Source organism: Vespa mandarinia, chromosome 15 (assembly GCF_050613455.1).
Source record: "Vespa mandarinia isolate Hongniang chromosome 15, ASM5061345v1, whole genome shotgun sequence".
Lineage (NCBI taxonomy): Eukaryota > Metazoa > Arthropoda > Insecta > Hymenoptera > Vespidae > Vespa > Vespa mandarinia.
In genome coordinates, this window is record NC_140824.1 from 4,740,785 (window position 1) to 4,757,397 (window position 16,613).

The 16,613-nt window shown below is 27.2% G+C and overlaps 5 protein-coding genes across 11 annotated transcripts; 2 read left to right on the forward strand and 3 right to left on the reverse strand.

Annotated features, from left to right (window-relative positions):
* Nucleotides 1-1,042: 1,042 nt before the first annotated feature.
* On the reverse strand, nucleotides 1,043-5,529 carry LOC118449714 (uncharacterized). The gene is made up of 3 exons (XM_035884598.2): nucleotides 5,123-5,529; nucleotides 1,281-4,987; nucleotides 1,043-1,177 (listed from the first exon to the last, which is right to left on the reverse strand). Exons 1-3 carry the CDS (start codon nucleotides 5,369-5,371, stop codon nucleotides 1,075-1,077), a joined length of 4,059 nt encoding a protein of 1,352 aa, XP_035740491.2. The 5' UTR covers nucleotides 5,372-5,529; the 3' UTR covers nucleotides 1,043-1,074.
* On the forward strand, nucleotides 1,053-10,252 carry LOC118449716 (uncharacterized). Of its 3 annotated transcripts, none has more exons than XM_035884603.2 (7): nucleotides 1,053-1,192; nucleotides 7,152-7,377; nucleotides 7,451-8,489; nucleotides 8,560-8,870; nucleotides 9,651-9,797; nucleotides 9,872-9,948; nucleotides 10,113-10,252. In XM_035884603.2, the coding sequence occupies exons 2-4, from the start codon at nucleotides 7,159-7,161 to the stop codon at nucleotides 8,817-8,819; spliced, it is 1,518 nt and encodes a 505-aa protein (XP_035740496.2). In that variant the 5' UTR covers nucleotides 1,053-1,192; nucleotides 7,152-7,158; the 3' UTR covers nucleotides 8,820-8,870; nucleotides 9,651-9,797; nucleotides 9,872-9,948; nucleotides 10,113-10,252. The 3 variants fall into 3 exon arrangements, with proteins under 3 accessions (XP_035740496.2, XP_085517748.1, XP_035740497.2); XM_085661622.1 differs by lacking the exon at nucleotides 1,053-1,192 and adding an exon at nucleotides 6,767-6,971; XM_035884604.2 differs by lacking the exon at nucleotides 1,053-1,192 and adding an exon at nucleotides 6,767-6,895.
* Nucleotides 5,727-6,743, reverse strand: Trs23 (trafficking protein particle complex subunit 4-like protein Trs23). 2 transcript variants are annotated; one of them, XM_035884627.2, is made up of 2 exons: nucleotides 6,467-6,743; nucleotides 5,727-6,378 (listed from the first exon to the last, which is right to left on the reverse strand). In XM_035884627.2, the coding sequence occupies exons 1-2, from the start codon at nucleotides 6,639-6,641 to the stop codon at nucleotides 5,903-5,905; spliced, it is 651 nt and encodes a 216-aa protein (XP_035740520.1). In that variant the 5' UTR covers nucleotides 6,642-6,743; the 3' UTR covers nucleotides 5,727-5,902. The 2 variants fall into 2 exon arrangements, with proteins under 2 accessions (XP_035740520.1, XP_035740519.1); XM_035884626.2 differs by having other exon boundaries at nucleotides 5,742-6,381; nucleotides 6,467-6,738.
* On the reverse strand, nucleotides 9,027-13,279 carry Suv3 (Suv3 RNA helicase). Of its 2 annotated transcripts, none has more exons than XM_035884600.2 (15): nucleotides 13,150-13,279; nucleotides 12,656-12,747; nucleotides 12,305-12,546; nucleotides 11,992-12,214; nucleotides 11,756-11,924; nucleotides 11,557-11,668; nucleotides 11,285-11,415; nucleotides 10,886-11,199; nucleotides 10,594-10,735; nucleotides 10,353-10,511; nucleotides 10,107-10,286; nucleotides 9,835-9,983; nucleotides 9,642-9,763; nucleotides 9,497-9,574; nucleotides 9,027-9,328 (listed from the first exon to the last, which is right to left on the reverse strand). In XM_035884600.2, the coding sequence occupies exons 2-15, from the start codon at nucleotides 12,730-12,732 to the stop codon at nucleotides 9,189-9,191; spliced, it is 2,238 nt and encodes a 745-aa protein (XP_035740493.2). In that variant the 5' UTR covers nucleotides 12,733-12,747; nucleotides 13,150-13,279; the 3' UTR covers nucleotides 9,027-9,188. The 2 variants fall into 2 exon arrangements, with proteins under 2 accessions (XP_035740493.2, XP_035740492.2); XM_035884599.2 differs by lacking the exon at nucleotides 13,150-13,279 and adding an exon at nucleotides 12,806-12,962 and having other exon boundaries at nucleotides 9,028-9,328.
* Nucleotides 13,124-16,552, forward strand: LOC118449717 (uncharacterized). Of its 3 annotated transcripts, none has more exons than XR_004840478.2 (6): nucleotides 13,124-13,265; nucleotides 13,508-14,235; nucleotides 14,330-14,452; nucleotides 14,534-14,698; nucleotides 14,776-15,082; nucleotides 15,426-15,567. XR_004840478.2 is itself a non-coding variant. In XM_035884605.2 (6 exons), exons 1-6 carry the CDS (start codon nucleotides 13,226-13,228, stop codon nucleotides 15,702-15,704), a joined length of 1,500 nt encoding a protein of 499 aa, XP_035740498.2. In that variant the 5' UTR covers nucleotides 13,124-13,225; the 3' UTR covers nucleotides 15,705-16,552. The 3 variants fall into 3 exon arrangements, 1 of the variants encoding a protein (XP_035740498.2); XR_014983032.1 differs by having other exon boundaries at nucleotides 14,776-15,328; nucleotides 15,426-15,566; XM_035884605.2 differs by having other exon boundaries at nucleotides 14,776-14,940; nucleotides 15,426-16,552.
* The last annotated feature ends 61 nt before the right edge of the window (nucleotides 16,553-16,613 follow it).

Sequence of the window (16,613 nt, forward strand, 5' to 3'; positions counted from 1 at the left end):
ATCATAACATATATATATATATATATATCAGAACATATATATATACACACATAGTATTTGTACAATGTATGAATATACAGAATTAATAATACAGTTATCGTGGAAAAAGTACACAACTCTGCAAAATATGGCATTTAAACATCATGTGGTTCACTGTTACTAATGTTTCAACTTACTATCAATTTATCACAGTGAATCTTAAAAATCATATATTATATATTTTAATAACTTGATAAAAAAGGTATCGCTTCGCATCTAATATTATTTTGCTCTCTGACAACTTATATTATTACTACATTTTGTTGTACAATTAGTAAAATAACATTGCTTAGTTTTATTAGGATTAAATGTAATAATAAGTAAAATACATTGTACTCTTATTCATCTATAGTATTATATATAATTCACTCGTTTTAAATATATAAAAGAAACAACTGTCTTTATATTGTAAAAAAAATAATACATGATAAATTTTTCTTTAGTTATCTCTTTCAAAACATATGGTAGTTTATCAATCGATTTTTTCTTATATTGCTTTAAATAAAATTACTTTATACAAATGTATACATAATGCAATAAGCATATAAATTTGTCATATAAATTTTGAGCATTTTCTTTCAGATATGCAAATATTGAAAAATATACATTTCTGTTTCTACATAGCTCAAGTTAATTAATGGTTATTATTCGTGCAATTGTGTTATTCAACCTCTTTATATCAAATTATTAAATAAATCTATATTAAAAGCAATTATACTTATTGTACAATAAATACATAGTTCTAAGGAACAACAGTCTAAAGTATATCTACGGCTTCAGTGTTTGTTTTCATTAAAAATTATCTGATATAGATTATAATTAACAATAATTATACATAATAACATAATTTAAAAATAAAACTCATAATTTTGTACACAATATCATCTACATTAACTGGCCAAATCAGCTAATTAGATTATAAGACATCATTTCATATTTTAAATACATTAAGATGATATTAGAAAAATAAAATGTGTCAATTCTGTATTATACAGAGTACAATATGATTCAACATCTGAAGCCATGAGTTGCTAGCTACACTTGATTAGATCTTCTACTTCGACGAGAAGAACTTGAAAACAATGGACGTGGTTTATACAAGTCATCGCTTGAATATCGTTGACTGCTTCTATGCCGACTGTAAGCATTGAAGGTAATTATTGTGAAATATGATAAAATTATCATTTTCACTATCTAAGTATGGGACAATATTATATTACAATGAAGTATCAAGGAATTACCTTTTTTCTTCTTTCATTATATTAGATGATGGAATTTTTTCACTAGTTGCTGACACATCACTTTCCGGACTTAAAGGCATTACGAAATTTTCTCCATTTAGGAGACTTTGTGAAACACAAGGATTTGCATGAAGTCTTTGCTTCTTTGAAGGAATCATTTTTCTTTTTTTCATATTGCTTAAAGAATTATCATTTGGCGTAACAGTTTTATGACCATTATTATTATTATTTGAGTTATTGAACAGTATGTCTGTTAAAGGACTTCCTGAATGTTTTCTTTTTGTCATTGGTGGTGCCATAGTTTTAGAACCTGACGACACTACTTGACCACCTAAACTTTCTATCATATCTTCTAGAGTATTACCTTCCACCATTACTAATGAGTGTAAAAAACTAGAAAATTTATTAGATTCTTCATTATCAAGTTTGAAGTATCTGCAATCTTCATGATCATCATTAACTTTTGGTAAAAATTCATTCTTGGAAGACTGTGCATTAGCTTGTCCAGACAGTTGTTCATCAAGTTCATTATATTCTGCAATATCTCTAATAGGAGATTTTGTTTGTTCAAAGACATTGTCACTTCTGTCGCACCACATTAAACCGTGTTCTATACTTGTATTCATATCAATTCTATTTATTTTATCTGTCAATTGATTATCATTTTCAGCGACAGTATCTGTTGAGTTAATTTGGGTTTTAAGAAATGTTTCAGAATTTGTTCCTACTATCTCCAGTACTGCAACAGTATTTTTTGTTTTCGAACTTTCTTTACTATTAGTTGGAGTTATATCATCTTTACAAGTTTCATTTATTGTTAGATGTTCTCTAATAGCATCTTGTTGTTGTGTTCTATTGTTATTTTGAAATAATCTTGTATGACATATTGCTTCATCTAAGGATTGCTTTATACATAATTCCAAATCAGATAATTTTGATGCTAAATTAGATTGTTTTTGTAATAAATCAGTACCACGAAGTTCTCCTTCTAATAATATCATCGTACGTTCCTCTAATGTTAAATTTATTTGGCGATCAGGATAAGGTTCTTCGTATTCTTCATCTGGTATTTCTATTATTTGTACACGTTCTTCGTCGGGAACTGTCTCGAAATCATTCATACTGTTTACTGGCTTTGAACGTGTTATTAACTCGGTCCTTTGCTCCACTTTTTTTTCAATTTTTTTATCATCCTTTTGCTTTTGTTTCTCCATTTGTTTCCTAATTTTCATTAACTTCTTGGCCTCATGTATGTTTTTCGCAAATTTAGGTTTTTTTATCTTCACTTCGCTCAAAGAAGGTAAATCATTTTCATTGAGTAATGGTCTCTTTTTTAATGGCAAATTGTTTTCACTTGACTGCATTTCTACTTGCAGAATATCTCCATTACTGTTGTTTTGATCGCAGTACGATTCGATATCGGTCAAATATACATCATCTTTATTTATATCATCATAATTTTCATTCTGTAATTGCAATTTCATTTTATTTATTTGTGTTTCTCCTATACTGTCTGACGTCTCACTACTTGAATTACTGACATGATTGGTTTCTTTATTTAAACCAGACGAACTTGATTTACTTGTTGTAGCACTTGAGCTAGAAGTACTAGATTGTGAACTTTTGCTATTAGATCCATTTGAACCATCTCTGTCGGTGGAACGACGGTCGTTAGAATTTTTCCGTAAACTAGAATGATCATCTTTTGCTTTTGATTTCTTATCGTCTCTTCTCTTTTTATCCTTAGCTTGTGCATCACTTTTGGAATCTTTTTTAATATCTACAGACTTTTCATTACGATCCGTTGTTTTACTTTGCATTTGAGTACGTACATCCTTCTTACAAATTTTATCACCGATAATTCTAATATCTTTTTTTGCTTCTGTCTTTTCTTCTTTGCCATTCTTAGATATCTTTTTTACATCACTTTTTTCAGATTTACCTGAAGATTCTGTTTTCATAACATTACTTTTATCCTTACAATCTTTTGAGCCACGCTCATCACGTTTTGCTTTCTCTTTAGATTCGGATTTTTTCTCTTTAATATCTGACATTCTGTCAGACACCTTGTTAACTTTGTTTTCATGACGACTTTTTTCATCATGATTTTTTGAAGTAGAACTTCTATGTTCTTTTTTGTAAGACTTTTTATCTTTAATTGAATCTTTTTTATCCCTAGATTCTTTGTTAGACTTTACATTATCCTTATTTAATTTTTCTTTTTCCGTTAATTCTTTCTTCTCTCTAAGTTCTCTAATTTTTTCTTTATAAAGATCTTTCAAATCTTTTGCTTCCTTACTGGTACTAGTTTCTTTTTTATCAACCTCTTTTACCTTTTCTTCTTTAATTTTACTTACATTATCTTTAACGCTCTCTGCAATATCTTTGCTTTTTTCAACATCTTTTATTTGATTGGATTTATCTTTAACCTTACCCTTAATATGTTTATCGTGTTTTGAACTACTATGACTACTCTGCTTCTTCTTTTCATTGTCTTTCTCCTTATTTTTTAGATCCTTGGAATATACTTTTTCTTTTGTAGATTTAGACTTCGAATTTTCACTATCTTTATGCTTATCTTTATATAATTTACTGTCATATTTGTCCTTTGTACTATTGTCTGTTGCATCGCTAGAATTTTCCTTGGATGGTAAATTAAGTTTAATGCTTTTTGTTGTATCTTTTGCATCTTTAAAGTCAAATGTGCTTTCTTTACATTTCTTTGATTCAAAAATGTTTTTATTATTTTTATTCTTAAAAGATTCAAATTCTCTAAGAGCTCTGAAATTATCTTTTGTGGATTTATTCTCACACTTATCTTTTGAAGTTTCTTCTTTGATACCATCATGTATCGGCGTAGAAGCATGATTAGACAATCCAAAGTCAGTTACTATTGATAATCTTGAATCGGACGAAACTTTACTAAGTTGTGAATCTTGATTGCTGCAATCAAAATTATCCTGCGATATCTCATTGGAGAAATCAGGACTTCTAGATCTATGACTCGTCAACTCGGATATACCAGATAAATGTGAATCGTTAGATATATTTGACTCATTTAAATTCATAATATCAATCGGCTCAAAAGTTGGACTATCTTCTTCTTCTTCATCTGCTTTGTCATCTGATTTTCCAGATATATTTAAACTTATATTATTAACAGTCTTATTAAAACTTACACACCCTTCATCCAATATTTTTTCTTCAGAGGAGGCATGTCCATTCTCAGAAACCGGATCTTTATTTCTTTCAGAATACTTTTCCATCATTTCTAACTTTTGTTCATCAGACGATTGTTCAGATTTTTCATCTTGCTTGACATCAAGATCATCTATCGCATCTACAGATTCAAGTGACACATCCTTCAAACTGTTTTTGTCAGATTCTGGTGAAACTGGATCTAAATCTTTAGGCAATAGATCTTTAAGACCACAACTACTAGATTTTTCTTTAGTTTTGGGTCTTTCAATGCCTAAGAATTTGTATACAACATCCTCTATTTGAGGCATGAATACTGAATAGACCTTTGGATTTACTACTTGATCGACTATACGTTCAACTCCAGCATCTAAATATGGTGCTTCGTGTATATGCTTACGCAATGTTTCTCTGACTTGATTTTTATTAAGTTCTGGCTTCCATAACTGCTTGTCAAGAAATGAATTAACAGACCCCTCCACTCTTGTACGTAGATTTTGATACGCAGGCTGTGTGAGAGATAATATTTAATTATTTACTGTTTCTTTATAAACGCCAAAACAAAAACTCCAATAAAATGTTTCTCTGATATTATTTAGATGACACTTATATTAGAGAAAAATATAAACATACAATTTATATACCTTTGTGTCAACATCGGCTATGCATTCCTTACGAAATTGATCAAAAATACCCTGCGATTTGACTTCACCAACGATATGATCTACAAGACGTGGATCGCCGGCTAACAACGTACTAGATAATCCTAACTCCATTCTAAATATTATTATAATAGAAATAAATATCACTCGATTACGATCAAGAGCCAAAAGAGTTTTTTCTACTAAAGTCGATCTGTGAAATAGTGAGCAGCCATATTTGTTTGGAACCATTGTCTACGCAGTAATGCCAAGCAATACATTTATTTCGATACCAACTTAAAAAAAAAATCTCTATAATTTACTCGCGATTTTTCAGGCTGTTCACTATCTTTTGCGACAGCTATGGACAAAATATGAACTACGAATCAAGCGTCTACATGTATCGGTGTATAAGCTTGTTGGTTATTCCTCTCTCACGCGACATAATTATTGGTTTAGTGTGGATTTGCTTAGTAGACTGTAAACTCACACTTTTCAGTCTCTCATTATATATATACATGTATATATATATGTATCTTTCTTTGACGGTATCTATAAATAACAGTAAATAATTTTTATTTGTTCTATTTATAATTTATCCGATCTACTTTTTACATTTTTAAATAAAATGAGTATCTCTTTTATAATTATTTAAAAAATATTATTTTTAATTATGTATATGTTTATATATAGAATTGCTTATTACAAAACTTTGCGTACGTATCTGCATAAATGCTTTCGCATCATACTTACAGATATATCGATCTAATTTATTGAATAAATTTAAATACTACTTATACCACATTTTTCAATCGTTTCAAGTAATGACTGCAAATTAGTCTCAAAAAGTTCACACCTGATTGGCATTTCTAAAGAATAAAATGGATTCTTGAGAGCATAATCTGCATAAAGTTCGTATACTTTTTTCGTCAAAATTTCCATTCCTAACTGTGATGGCTCTGCCACTATCATAAATTTAATTCCAGTGAGCGTTTGATAGCAGTATAAGCGAAACGTGTCTGCTTCTAGAATTTCAATTCCAGAACATCGGGGTTCAGGGCTCAACTGACTAGCTATCGCAAATAGAGGATAAAACATAGATGCGAGAAAAATTTTCTCATTAGTTGTCATTTTTGCACGACTAAACTTTAGCGTTACAGGAAAATTTTCTGGTTGATTTAACATTTCCAGCACATCCCTTCCATCTTCCAATTCATTGCCGATAACGGGACTACCGTTTACAGCAGTTAACATATGGCCTACTGAATAAGAATACTCTATTAAATATACAACTAAATATAAAGAATATGTTCCTAATAATTTAATAATATTAATAAAATCTATTACCATTTATACCATCTTTTTGACCAAAAGATACAACAATCTTTTTATTTTCATAATTTAATTTTATATCCAATGGATAAGCGAAAGTTCTTTCATTTTCCACTTTGGGAATATTGTGATCATGATTAAAAATTAAACCTCCCGATTTTGATACAATATAAACACCGTATATCACCATTATTAAGAAAATTAAAGGTTATGTGTCTCTATTTATAATCTAGCAATGCACACCTCAAAGTATACCAGATCAGCTGTTTAGTTTAATTACTAATATCGTCACTTGCCGTAATTTTTCGAAATTAATTTTTATACGTTGGCACAACTTGTTTAGTACTCTTATTATTTTTTTTTTCCCCAATAGTACATATATATAATCAGAGTGTGAATTTTCACTAGAAGTATCTATAATGTTTTGCAAAAATATTGAGTAAAGTATATATCAGTTTTCTTATATCGCTTTTAAATTGATTATAACAATCCTTAAAATCTCATGTTGTTATTTTATATGGTACATAATTATATATTTACATTCTTTACTCTAACTTTCTGTTACATTTTATAATTTAGTTAAAAAATAATGTTACAAAGTGACAAATTGTATTATTAAAGTTTATTAAAAAAGGATAAATCAAATAAATTTCATTTAAATTTAATCATAATATGTAGTAAATAATAAATAATTTTGCAGGATCAGTATGACACGTAAGTGTGTGCTATGTAAAGAAACAAATTATAAAAATACTTATAGTTTCTTCTCAGCTCCAAAGGATCCAGAAACACGTAGAAAATGGCAAGCTGCAATTGCTATAGAAAATTATTCTGTAAGCGATGATACATATGTTTGTAGTAAACATTTTCATAAAAGTGATATTATCACACATTGGGTTAGCGGAGTACCACCACATGTTATTACTGTGAGCTACATATTTACAAACATTTCATTTTTATAAAAATTGATCTACATATAAATATTTCAAATCATTTTAGATAAAGTATAAAAAATGTAGATTAAGACCAGGTGCAGTACCAGGTAGAAATATTCATCTTCAGTCAAAAAATAACGAAGCCAATGAAAAAAATCATTCCGATTTGTATGGTTTAAATGATTTTTTAACATTTCGTAATAATTTGGTGCAAAATATTGATAATAAAAAAGAGAATTTCCGTATACCTAAAAAGGACCAAATTTCAAATGCAGAAAAAGAATGTCTTGAATTTATAAATGAATATACACATGAAAATACTAATCGATCAACAAAGATGCAATCTTCAAAGGATGAATCAAATATAAACATGTCTGTTGATGATTCTAGAACACAATTAAGACTGCCTTCTAATAGAAATAATAAACATGAAAAAATAATGCTTACAAGTAATTACAATAATTTTGAAGTAAGTATTAAAGCAGATAATAATATAGAAAAAACAAGGCAAAAAGAAAACAATAATTATAATCAACTCTCTGGAACAAAACTTGAAAGAAGTAAAAATAATTCTTCAAATATATTCAGTTATTCTGAAGAGGATGAGACATCGGCAGATATGTGGGAACATGCAGAAGTTAAAAACAAAACTTATATTATGGAAAAATGTATAGATAATACTTTACAGAAAAATAGAAATTTATATATGAAAAATCAAACATTAAATATTGTAAATGATCGTTTGAATAGATATAACGACTGTGTATATGATGAAATACGAGAACATGAAATCTTGTTTGAAGATTTATTGGAAATGTGTTTCGAAATTGCTTTACCAAGAGGTTGGTCGTGTAATGTAACTTCTGAAGGACATGCTACAACAATAGTATATCTGAGCATGGGAATGACAAAAACTGGTATGCCTTTTTTGGAAAAACAAGTATTTGTAAAAACTGATATGATATTACGGTGTAGTGCTTTAAATCAAGAAATTGATCCGATAATGTATAATCTTATAAGGGAAGGTAAAGATAATAAAGTGCAATGCTTGTTAGATATTGAGGAACTAATAGATGAATTTGACATAAGAATTATTTGCGAAGGTATGTACCAAATTATACAAATAGGTTATTTCTAATAATATGTATTAATCTTATTATCTCATTTAATTAGGCATAACTGAAAATTTTCAAGAATATAATTGTCCTAAAATAGCCTGTAAAGATGGTATACGATGGAGACATATACTATGCCCGCTCATTATAAATAACGATTCTATGAGATGTTCCAAATGCAGCATGTTATCTCATTTGATAAGACGCAGATCTAAAGAGTCTGTATCGTATAATTCCAATTTTACTTTAAGAGAACAAAGAAAAATGTATACACGCCAAAGAAACATCAGACATGCAAAAGAGCATTACACGAAATAAAAATGTTAATATTTAAAAAAGGTCTTGTACCTGGTTACATGAAGATAAAATGTACATATATTTTCAATGTTTTTATAATTCTTAGAAGTGACACAAATAAAAAGAATTATATTATTTATTGAAATATTAAATATGTTAAATTTTTTAAAATTGATCACTCATTTTACAAGTATATATATATATATATATTTCTTCAATCAAAAGAAGAAAATTCTTTTTTCTTTTTTTTCTTTTACGACATTTTTTAAAACAAGTTTTCGTTTAGAACTATCTCAAGAAGATTGAATAATGTACAATGATAGACTTAACTTTTTATACCAAAAAATTTAACATAAGGTTTCGTTGATTAATTTTGTATAAAAAATAACTTTATTTTTTCTTTTTGGCCCATTCATTTTGAAGTTCTTGTAACATTTGTGGTGTTAGCAAACCTTCTGCCAATAATCTTTCTGTTAATTTACCCTTCCTTATAGGTAGAGAGGGTTTATGTTTATCAGTTTCCTTATTTCCTAAAGTAAAATATAGAAAAATCAATTTGCACACACTCCTACATATTAAAAATTATTAATATAAGTCACATATAATTATTAAATGTTAAAAATATAATATAATATTTTTTTTATTACTTTCACTTTCTTAACGGAGTTCTGTAATTTATTATTTGATTTAAATTTTACCTTTGTAAAAATTATTTTTCCGTGTTTGTAAATAAAATTGATCCATTTCTGAAATAGATGCTTCTGCGCTTGTCCCTTCTGTACAATGAAAATATTCTAATATGTTATCAATATTTAATATATAATAATGAAAATTGATATTTACCTGTTGCAGAATTATTTAATAATTGTGTCAATTGAAGTACTCCACTTTGGATAAGTGAATCTAATTCTTGCTGGACATCTCGTACTATAGTAGCATCGGGGAATAAATCCATAAACCGATAACTGCATTAAAAAATATGAGTTAAATTTGTTTTAAGTAAATATCTATAAATCTCTATATATATTATAAATACCTTAACCAAAGATATAAATCCATAACATCAAACACAGCTTCCAGATGAACAAGATCAAGTATAGATTTAGGTGTTGAAAATGGCCAACCAATATGTTTGCATAACCAATTAAAGGTAATTTTATCATTTTTACTATATTGACGGGCAAACTATAATAAATATCGTTCTATTATTATCATTTACTGTAATATTAACATATATTTAACATATATATTATTAAAATTTATACAATTAGTTTATTTCTAAAAAAAAATAAAGATTAGTATTTATACCTTTAGGAACATAGCACATGAAAATGGAAGTTTTTTATTAATTGGTGCACAACAGAATACGTATCGCGCACGTAATGGCAAAGGAACATGTTGTATCATATCGGCAAGGAACTTAAAATCTTCTGTATTACATATAAAGTATAAAGAATCATCAACTATAGATAGAGTTACAAAAATATCCTGAAATAATAAACATATTATTTCTTGTATATCAGCAATTAATGTATATGTAATTTATATTATTACCACAAGATTTGACAATGGTGTGTTTGGTAAATGATAAGCATATAATTCGATTTGATCTGATGTTGGATGAAGACCAGCTTGAATGATTGTCTCAGGTTGCTGACTGAGTAAATTTTTCAGTGTTGGAAGATCCTGTGATTTATAAGTTGTGACATAGCCCTAAATAAAAAATTCGCAAATGAAATGTTCCAAATATGAAATGAAAATTACCTTTTAGGAAAATTTTAAATTATGATATTACTGTTTCCCATTGTGTGCCATAACGTCCTGCCCTGCCTGCTATTTGCAAAGCTGTAGATACAGAAATTGTATCCATTTCTTTTTCTCCCTTTTCATTTACTGTTGGTTGTATTAAAGAGTAAAATATAATTCTTCTAATATGTCTGTATATAAAAAAAACACATTTTTTAACTTTAATATAATATCATAGAATATATATATTATATATATATATATATAGTACATTCTATGATAGTAGTATTTGTAAATATTTTCAATACTTGATAATGACATATAATACATAGGAAACTTACAAATTTAATCCCATTCCGATTGCATTTGTTGCTATTAATACTTTACAAGAATTATTTGGATCATTAAACTTAGCAGCTTGTGCAAGTTTTGTTCCTGGTGGTAAACTACCATATATTATTGCCGTTTCTATTCCTTCTGCTTCTAGTTCACGAGATACAGCGAATATATCATTTTTATTGAAGCAAACTATACAGTCACTAGATTGAATATTTTTAAATGTTTGTAGCGCTTTATCTTCTACTTCTAATTTAGTTAATCGTTTATATTTTCGAATTTCTGGAGTTTCACCCGTTGTGAGACATATAGCATTTACCTATCAAAAATAATGTTACGATCAGCAAATAAAAAATAATATGAAGTATATCAAAAGTAAATAAATTGGAAAGATAGACAATTACTAAATCTATTGCAGCTGTTTCACCACAAAGATGTATTTCATCGGCAGAAATTCCAAGAAGAGCTCTTGTCCATGCCCACCCTCTCCCAGGATCTTTAATTAATTGAATTTCATCAATTACTGCAACCTCATCTACAATAAAAAATAATGATAAAATAGTTACATAATATACCAAGAGCAATATCCAAAAGAAAGTTTAGAAATAGTTAAATATGAAAATATTCATTCCAAAATTATGAACAAAGTTAACATCATTACATAATTAATACATACAAGGAATATTTAAATTAATCATTTCCACCGAACAAGATATATGATCCGCTGGATTGTCTGAATTATGAGCAAATCTTCTCTCTTCTCCAGTTACTAAATCACAAGGAGTTCCCTGATTAGAATTATAAAAAATATAAGTTTGTTAAAACTTCTTTAAATTCTAAAATACTTTGAATAGATATATGATAAGTATACTAACCATATCATTACATTTATTATATACTTCTGAAACTAATAATTTTAATGGTCCACAATATACTCCACTTTTTGCTCTGATGAATCTTTCTAAAGCATGATAAGTTTTACCACTATTTGTTGGACCAGCATGAAATATAATTTTTCGCGTTTTTGCTCTTGCATATGGATACCTATAATTAAATTATACATATTATTCGGTTACTTTTTAAAGATTATTCAGTATATGTGCACTCTTACCAATTAGCAGGTGATCTGAGATCGCTAATTTTTTTAAGATCATCTAAGCATTCCATGTGTGGAAACATTTTTTTAGCAAAACGTAAAAAATATGGATAAATATCTGTTACATTTCCAGCATGTTGAAGAATGTCACTTAAAGTAACATGAAGATCAACTGGTAATGATTGCGACTGAATACAATATTCCCTAAATTTTACAAATGCTTGTTTTTGCAAATAATCTATAAAGTATATGCTTTTATATAGATTATTCTTTAAATAAATAATAAATGTTTACTATAATAATATGAAACAAATTTATCTGAACATACCATCTAATCCACATTCCATCGCCAAACTTTTAATTTCCCTTGCCTCTATAAATTTGTTTAAAACTATTAACAAATCTGTTTTATTTAAATTACCAGTCAATTCGCTTCCTATATTAATATCATCTGAATTTGACTTTACGGGTACTGGACGAAATAATGTATTTATATTTATATCCTCGGCATTATTTTTACTCTTTTTTCCTCTTTGTATATGTATAATACTTGCTGTCGGATTTATTAATCTAAAATAGTAAAAAAAAAAAAATATATAAATCTTTTACAAACAATTATCTAAATATTTATTCTGCGTCTAATAAATCAATTAATAATTTAGGAAATTAAATAGGTTACCTTTTCAATAAAATACATGCTAAAAAAGAACCTCTTTGTATATACTGTTCACAGATAAATGTCTGTATCGATAACATTTTTACCAATTATATCTGTAATTATTAGATCATTAAAATAAATAATAACAAAATTAAAATTTACTCCACTCACATGAATCAGCTTTATTGAGTCACAATTACAATAAAAATGTAATATTAGTTATAACAATTTTCTAGATGTTCAAATGAAGGATCACTTTTAGGTTCTTTTTCAAAAGAATTATATTCTTTTATGAGTTAAAGAAAGTTACTTCATTTATTAATCCTTTTCTATAAATAGAAGTTCTATAAATTCATATTTAACATCTACATGTGATTATATTAAATCAAACTAGACTAGATACAGTGAAATTACATCAATCGTTTCTTTTACGCACTTGTATTCAGTATATAATATGGCGATATTCAATCAGCTGTTTTCTATCTTAATGTATTTTTAACGCAATAAATACTTACAAATAAAAAATTCGGAACGAAATTCATAAGAATTATTGTTGTGAAGTCATCCATTATATTTTTGTTAATATTAAAAATGAACAAAGGTTGTTGGAAATTTGACGAGGAAGATAAAGGTAAGTTAATTATATTTTTAGATTGTATAGAGATAAAAGAAATAAATAAAATTAAGGTTAACAAATCTTACATATATTTTAGAAAACTAATACAAATAAAAATCTTTACTAGTAAAATGTTAAAATCAAAAAATTTATATATATATATATATATATATATATATATATATATAAATAGTACTTTAAACTATATAAGCTCCAACATAAATAGAGTCGAGGATGTATTAACTTGCCATTTACAGCATTGTATATAGATTGGGAAGAAGATACGGAAGATGAACAGTCATCCAAAGTATTTAGCTGTTGGGATAGAATACCTGACATACTTTTGGAAGAGATATTTTCGTATTTAACTATTCGTGAGCGATACTATGCTTCTCTTGTATGTCGCTCTTGGTATCATGCATTCAAATTGCAGAATGTATGGTCTACATTTACATTAGAAGATACAACCTTAACAAGAGGAAAATTTAATTATTATAGTGGTTGGCAATATGTTCTGGATCATATCAGAACATCAACTTGTCTTAATAAAGTTGGAAAAAATTTTAGAACTCTTGTCTTTGAACCTATGTTAAATTTTTATAATTTATATGAATTTATGAATATGATATCTTGGTATACGGAAAGACAAGGATCAGATAATACTTCTGTAGCAGGTGTAGGTATTAATATTCGAAGGCTTAAGTTTACATTTCCTTGTAATATGGCAAACAGAGATGATCCAGATCGTATTAGACTTTTTGGTACAGGAGGAAAGCTGCTAGAAGCTTTGAAGAGACTTATGAGGAATTTAAAGAATTTAAAATGTTTAGAATTAATCGATTTAATGCTTGATAGTAAGGAAGCTTTACATTTAATGGATGATATTTGTGAAAATTGTACTCAGACTTTATCAAAGTTAATATTAATAAATACTACTAGGTACTATTGTCCATTGTTGCATGTAGGAGTATTTCTTAATTTGAATGTAAGTCCTTGTCGAAAGAATCTACTTTTGTTAAATAAAATATATAAAATACATATAAAACAAACGATATAACTATTATCTATTTTTTGTTAAGGTTCTTGTTATAAGTCCACAAAATCTTCATGAAGATGTCATTGAATTACTTGGACATACAAGATTAAAACATCTTCATATTTTACAAAATCGATATAGTCCGAAGGATACAACTGTTAGATTGGTAAAAAAAAAAAATTGTTAAGTTATGGAATTTTCATAATCTTAAAAGGAAAAGAAAATGCTAATAAAAATATAATTACAGCCAAAAAGAGCATCATGGATAAAAATGAGATCAAATAACCCATATATAAAAGTACATTTTGAAATAGAAAGTCGTAAATCTACAGATGTACTTTTACCAATAGATCTGTTAGAACACAGTGCTGTACCATGTCATAGTATAGTCATAGACAATCCAAGTACACAGGTTAGTAGAATATATTTTCTGAAAAAATATGTTACAATTATATGTGTATATATAATCATAATCATGAGGTATTACAGATTTCACCATCATGGATCATTACACATGGTTCTTTTTTCGATTCAACAATTCGAATTTATGCATTCAAGGGAATAACAAGATATTATTTACATAAAAATTTTTCTAAAAGATTGGACGAGGCATTGGTACAATTTTGCAAAATGTGTCCCAATCTACACACTCTGGTAGCATTTTGTGTTTAAAGAAATTTCTGATCTTGTCAATTTGTGATAGCTTTCTTAAGCCCTACACTGATGCTAATTAATGCCTTAATTGTGTAAACATATGTATGCGAGTTTTTGCATTACAAAATATTTTTTTTAGAGTGTAAGTTCCTCTAACAAAATTTTCTAACCCTAAAACTTTTAACACTTACGTCGTTAAATATTCTATTGAAATATTAAATGAACTTTTCAATTTTTTTTCAAGCATTATATGTCCTTTCTGTGAAAACTGATCAACATACATTTTATGAATTTGTTAATAATGTATAATTTTCTGTGTACAATTTTATATAGTCTCACACACAGAAATACTCAGACACAATTTAATGTTGATAAAATTGATTTAAAAGTAACTAACCGTATTATCTTGTATAATATTTTTCTTCTTTTTTTTTCGAGCATGACTGTTAACATAATTGTTATATAAAAAATTATTTTCCATACAGATGATTCGTGATAAAATATCAACATCAACGATACTAGAAATAGTTTCCACGGCAAAATTCCTTCGTTGTTTGTACGTTCGACGTAATGTGGTTTTAAAAAGATGTGATGGAGATTGGTTAAAAGTATCATGTTGGACACCTGAACATTATCAATGGCTAAAAACGAATAGTCGTAGTTATGACGATACAGAGAAAGAAGTATCAAAAATATTAGGTTATAGATGGCATATGCTATCTGAAAAAGAATTTAAGAAACAAACAATTAATTTACATATTTAACTGATATCTAGAATATAAGATTATTTATATTCGTACATTATGTGCCTGATAAAAAATATGTAGGATCGAAGCGATAAAGTACAAGTATTAATATTATTCTATCTACAATAACAAAAAACATTCAATTTTTCTTATAATCTAAAATTTATTTACAAAGTAAATAAATTATATTAAAAGATTATATCAGTATAAACTTTGTCTAAATTTAATAAAATCATAATAATATATGATGAAAAAGTAATGACACGATTGCAACATAGCATTTAATATGATTATAAGTTTTAGCAATATAAATGTATTATACTGATCTTCTTATGCGGAAATATTTAATTACAATACTATATTTGGCTAATGTATCTTATTGACTTTATTATTATCATAATTTTATAAGTTGCAATATTATTGAGATTAATAAATTGACTATGATTAGAAATTCGATACATGAAAGAAAAATGTATCATACGCGATATAAAGAAAGGACTGTTGTAAATAAAAAAGAAATATGATATAATGTGTAATAACAATTTCATCTAATCTGAGGTACTACTTTTATTTATATCCTTCGTTTTCTGTTCTGACGATCATCGTTATAATATACGTCACTATGTACAATGAATACAAATACTTCATACAACATTATAATTATACACGATTATTTAGTCAAATTGAATCGCAACTGTTAAATTAACAACAATTATGTAAATATTTAATTCTACCTCTCAATTTTTTTTATTAAAATATTTTAACTTGACTATAAAGTTAAAACACATCATATTGAACATTATAAAATATACTATAAATTTTTACGATTATCAGTATAATGCCTTTAAACTTCAATTAAGAAATTAATCAAATTATAATAATTTTTCAACTCTTGGAACAGTAAAACGTGCAGTTGTTATTAATATA

Coding starts and splice junctions, on each gene's coding strand:
- LOC118449714 (XM_035884598.2), bottom strand. CDS start 5,371: ATGGTTCCAAACAAATATGGCTGCTCACTATTTCACAGATCGACTTTA. Junction 4,988..5,122: donor TAGCCGATGTTGACACAAAG/GTATATAAATTG, acceptor TCTCTCACACAG/CCTGCGTATCAAAATCTACG. Junction 1,178..1,280: donor ATAATGAAAGAAGAAAAAAG/GTAATTCCTTGA, acceptor CAATGCTTACAG/TCGGCATAGAAGCAGTCAAC.
- Trs23 (XM_035884626.2), bottom strand. CDS start 6,641: ATGGTGATATACGGTGTTTATATTGTATCAAAATCGGGAGGTTTAATT. Junction 6,382..6,466: donor TCAAAAAGATGGTATAAATG/GTAATAGATTTT, acceptor ATTCTTATTCAG/TAGGCCATATGTTAACTGCT.
- Suv3 (XM_035884600.2), bottom strand. CDS start 12,732: ATGTTATCGATACAGACATTTATCTGTGAACAGTATATACAAAGAGGT. Junction 10,512..10,593: donor ATGGCACACAATGGGAAACA/GTAATATCATAA, acceptor TTTTTTATTTAG/GGCTATGTCACAACTTATAA. Junction 10,287..10,352: donor CACCATTGTCAAATCTTGTG/GTAATAATATAA, acceptor TTATTATTTCAG/GATATTTTTGTAACTCTATC.
- LOC118449717 (XM_035884605.2), top strand. CDS start 13,226: ATGAACAAAGGTTGTTGGAAATTTGACGAGGAAGATAAAG. Junction 14,236..14,329: donor GAGTATTTCTTAATTTGAAT/GTAAGTCCTTGT, acceptor TTTTTTGTTAAG/GTTCTTGTTATAAGTCCACA. Junction 14,453..14,533: donor AGGATACAACTGTTAGATTG/GTAAAAAAAAAA, acceptor ATATAATTACAG/CCAAAAAGAGCATCATGGAT.
- LOC118449716 (XM_035884603.2), top strand. CDS start 7,159: ATGACACGTAAGTGTGTGCTATGTAAAGAAACAAATTATAAAAATACT. Junction 7,378..7,450: donor TACCACCACATGTTATTACT/GTGAGCTACATA, acceptor AAATCATTTTAG/ATAAAGTATAAAAAATGTAG. Junction 8,490..8,559: donor CATAAGAATTATTTGCGAAG/GTATGTACCAAA, acceptor TCATTTAATTAG/GCATAACTGAAAATTTTCAA.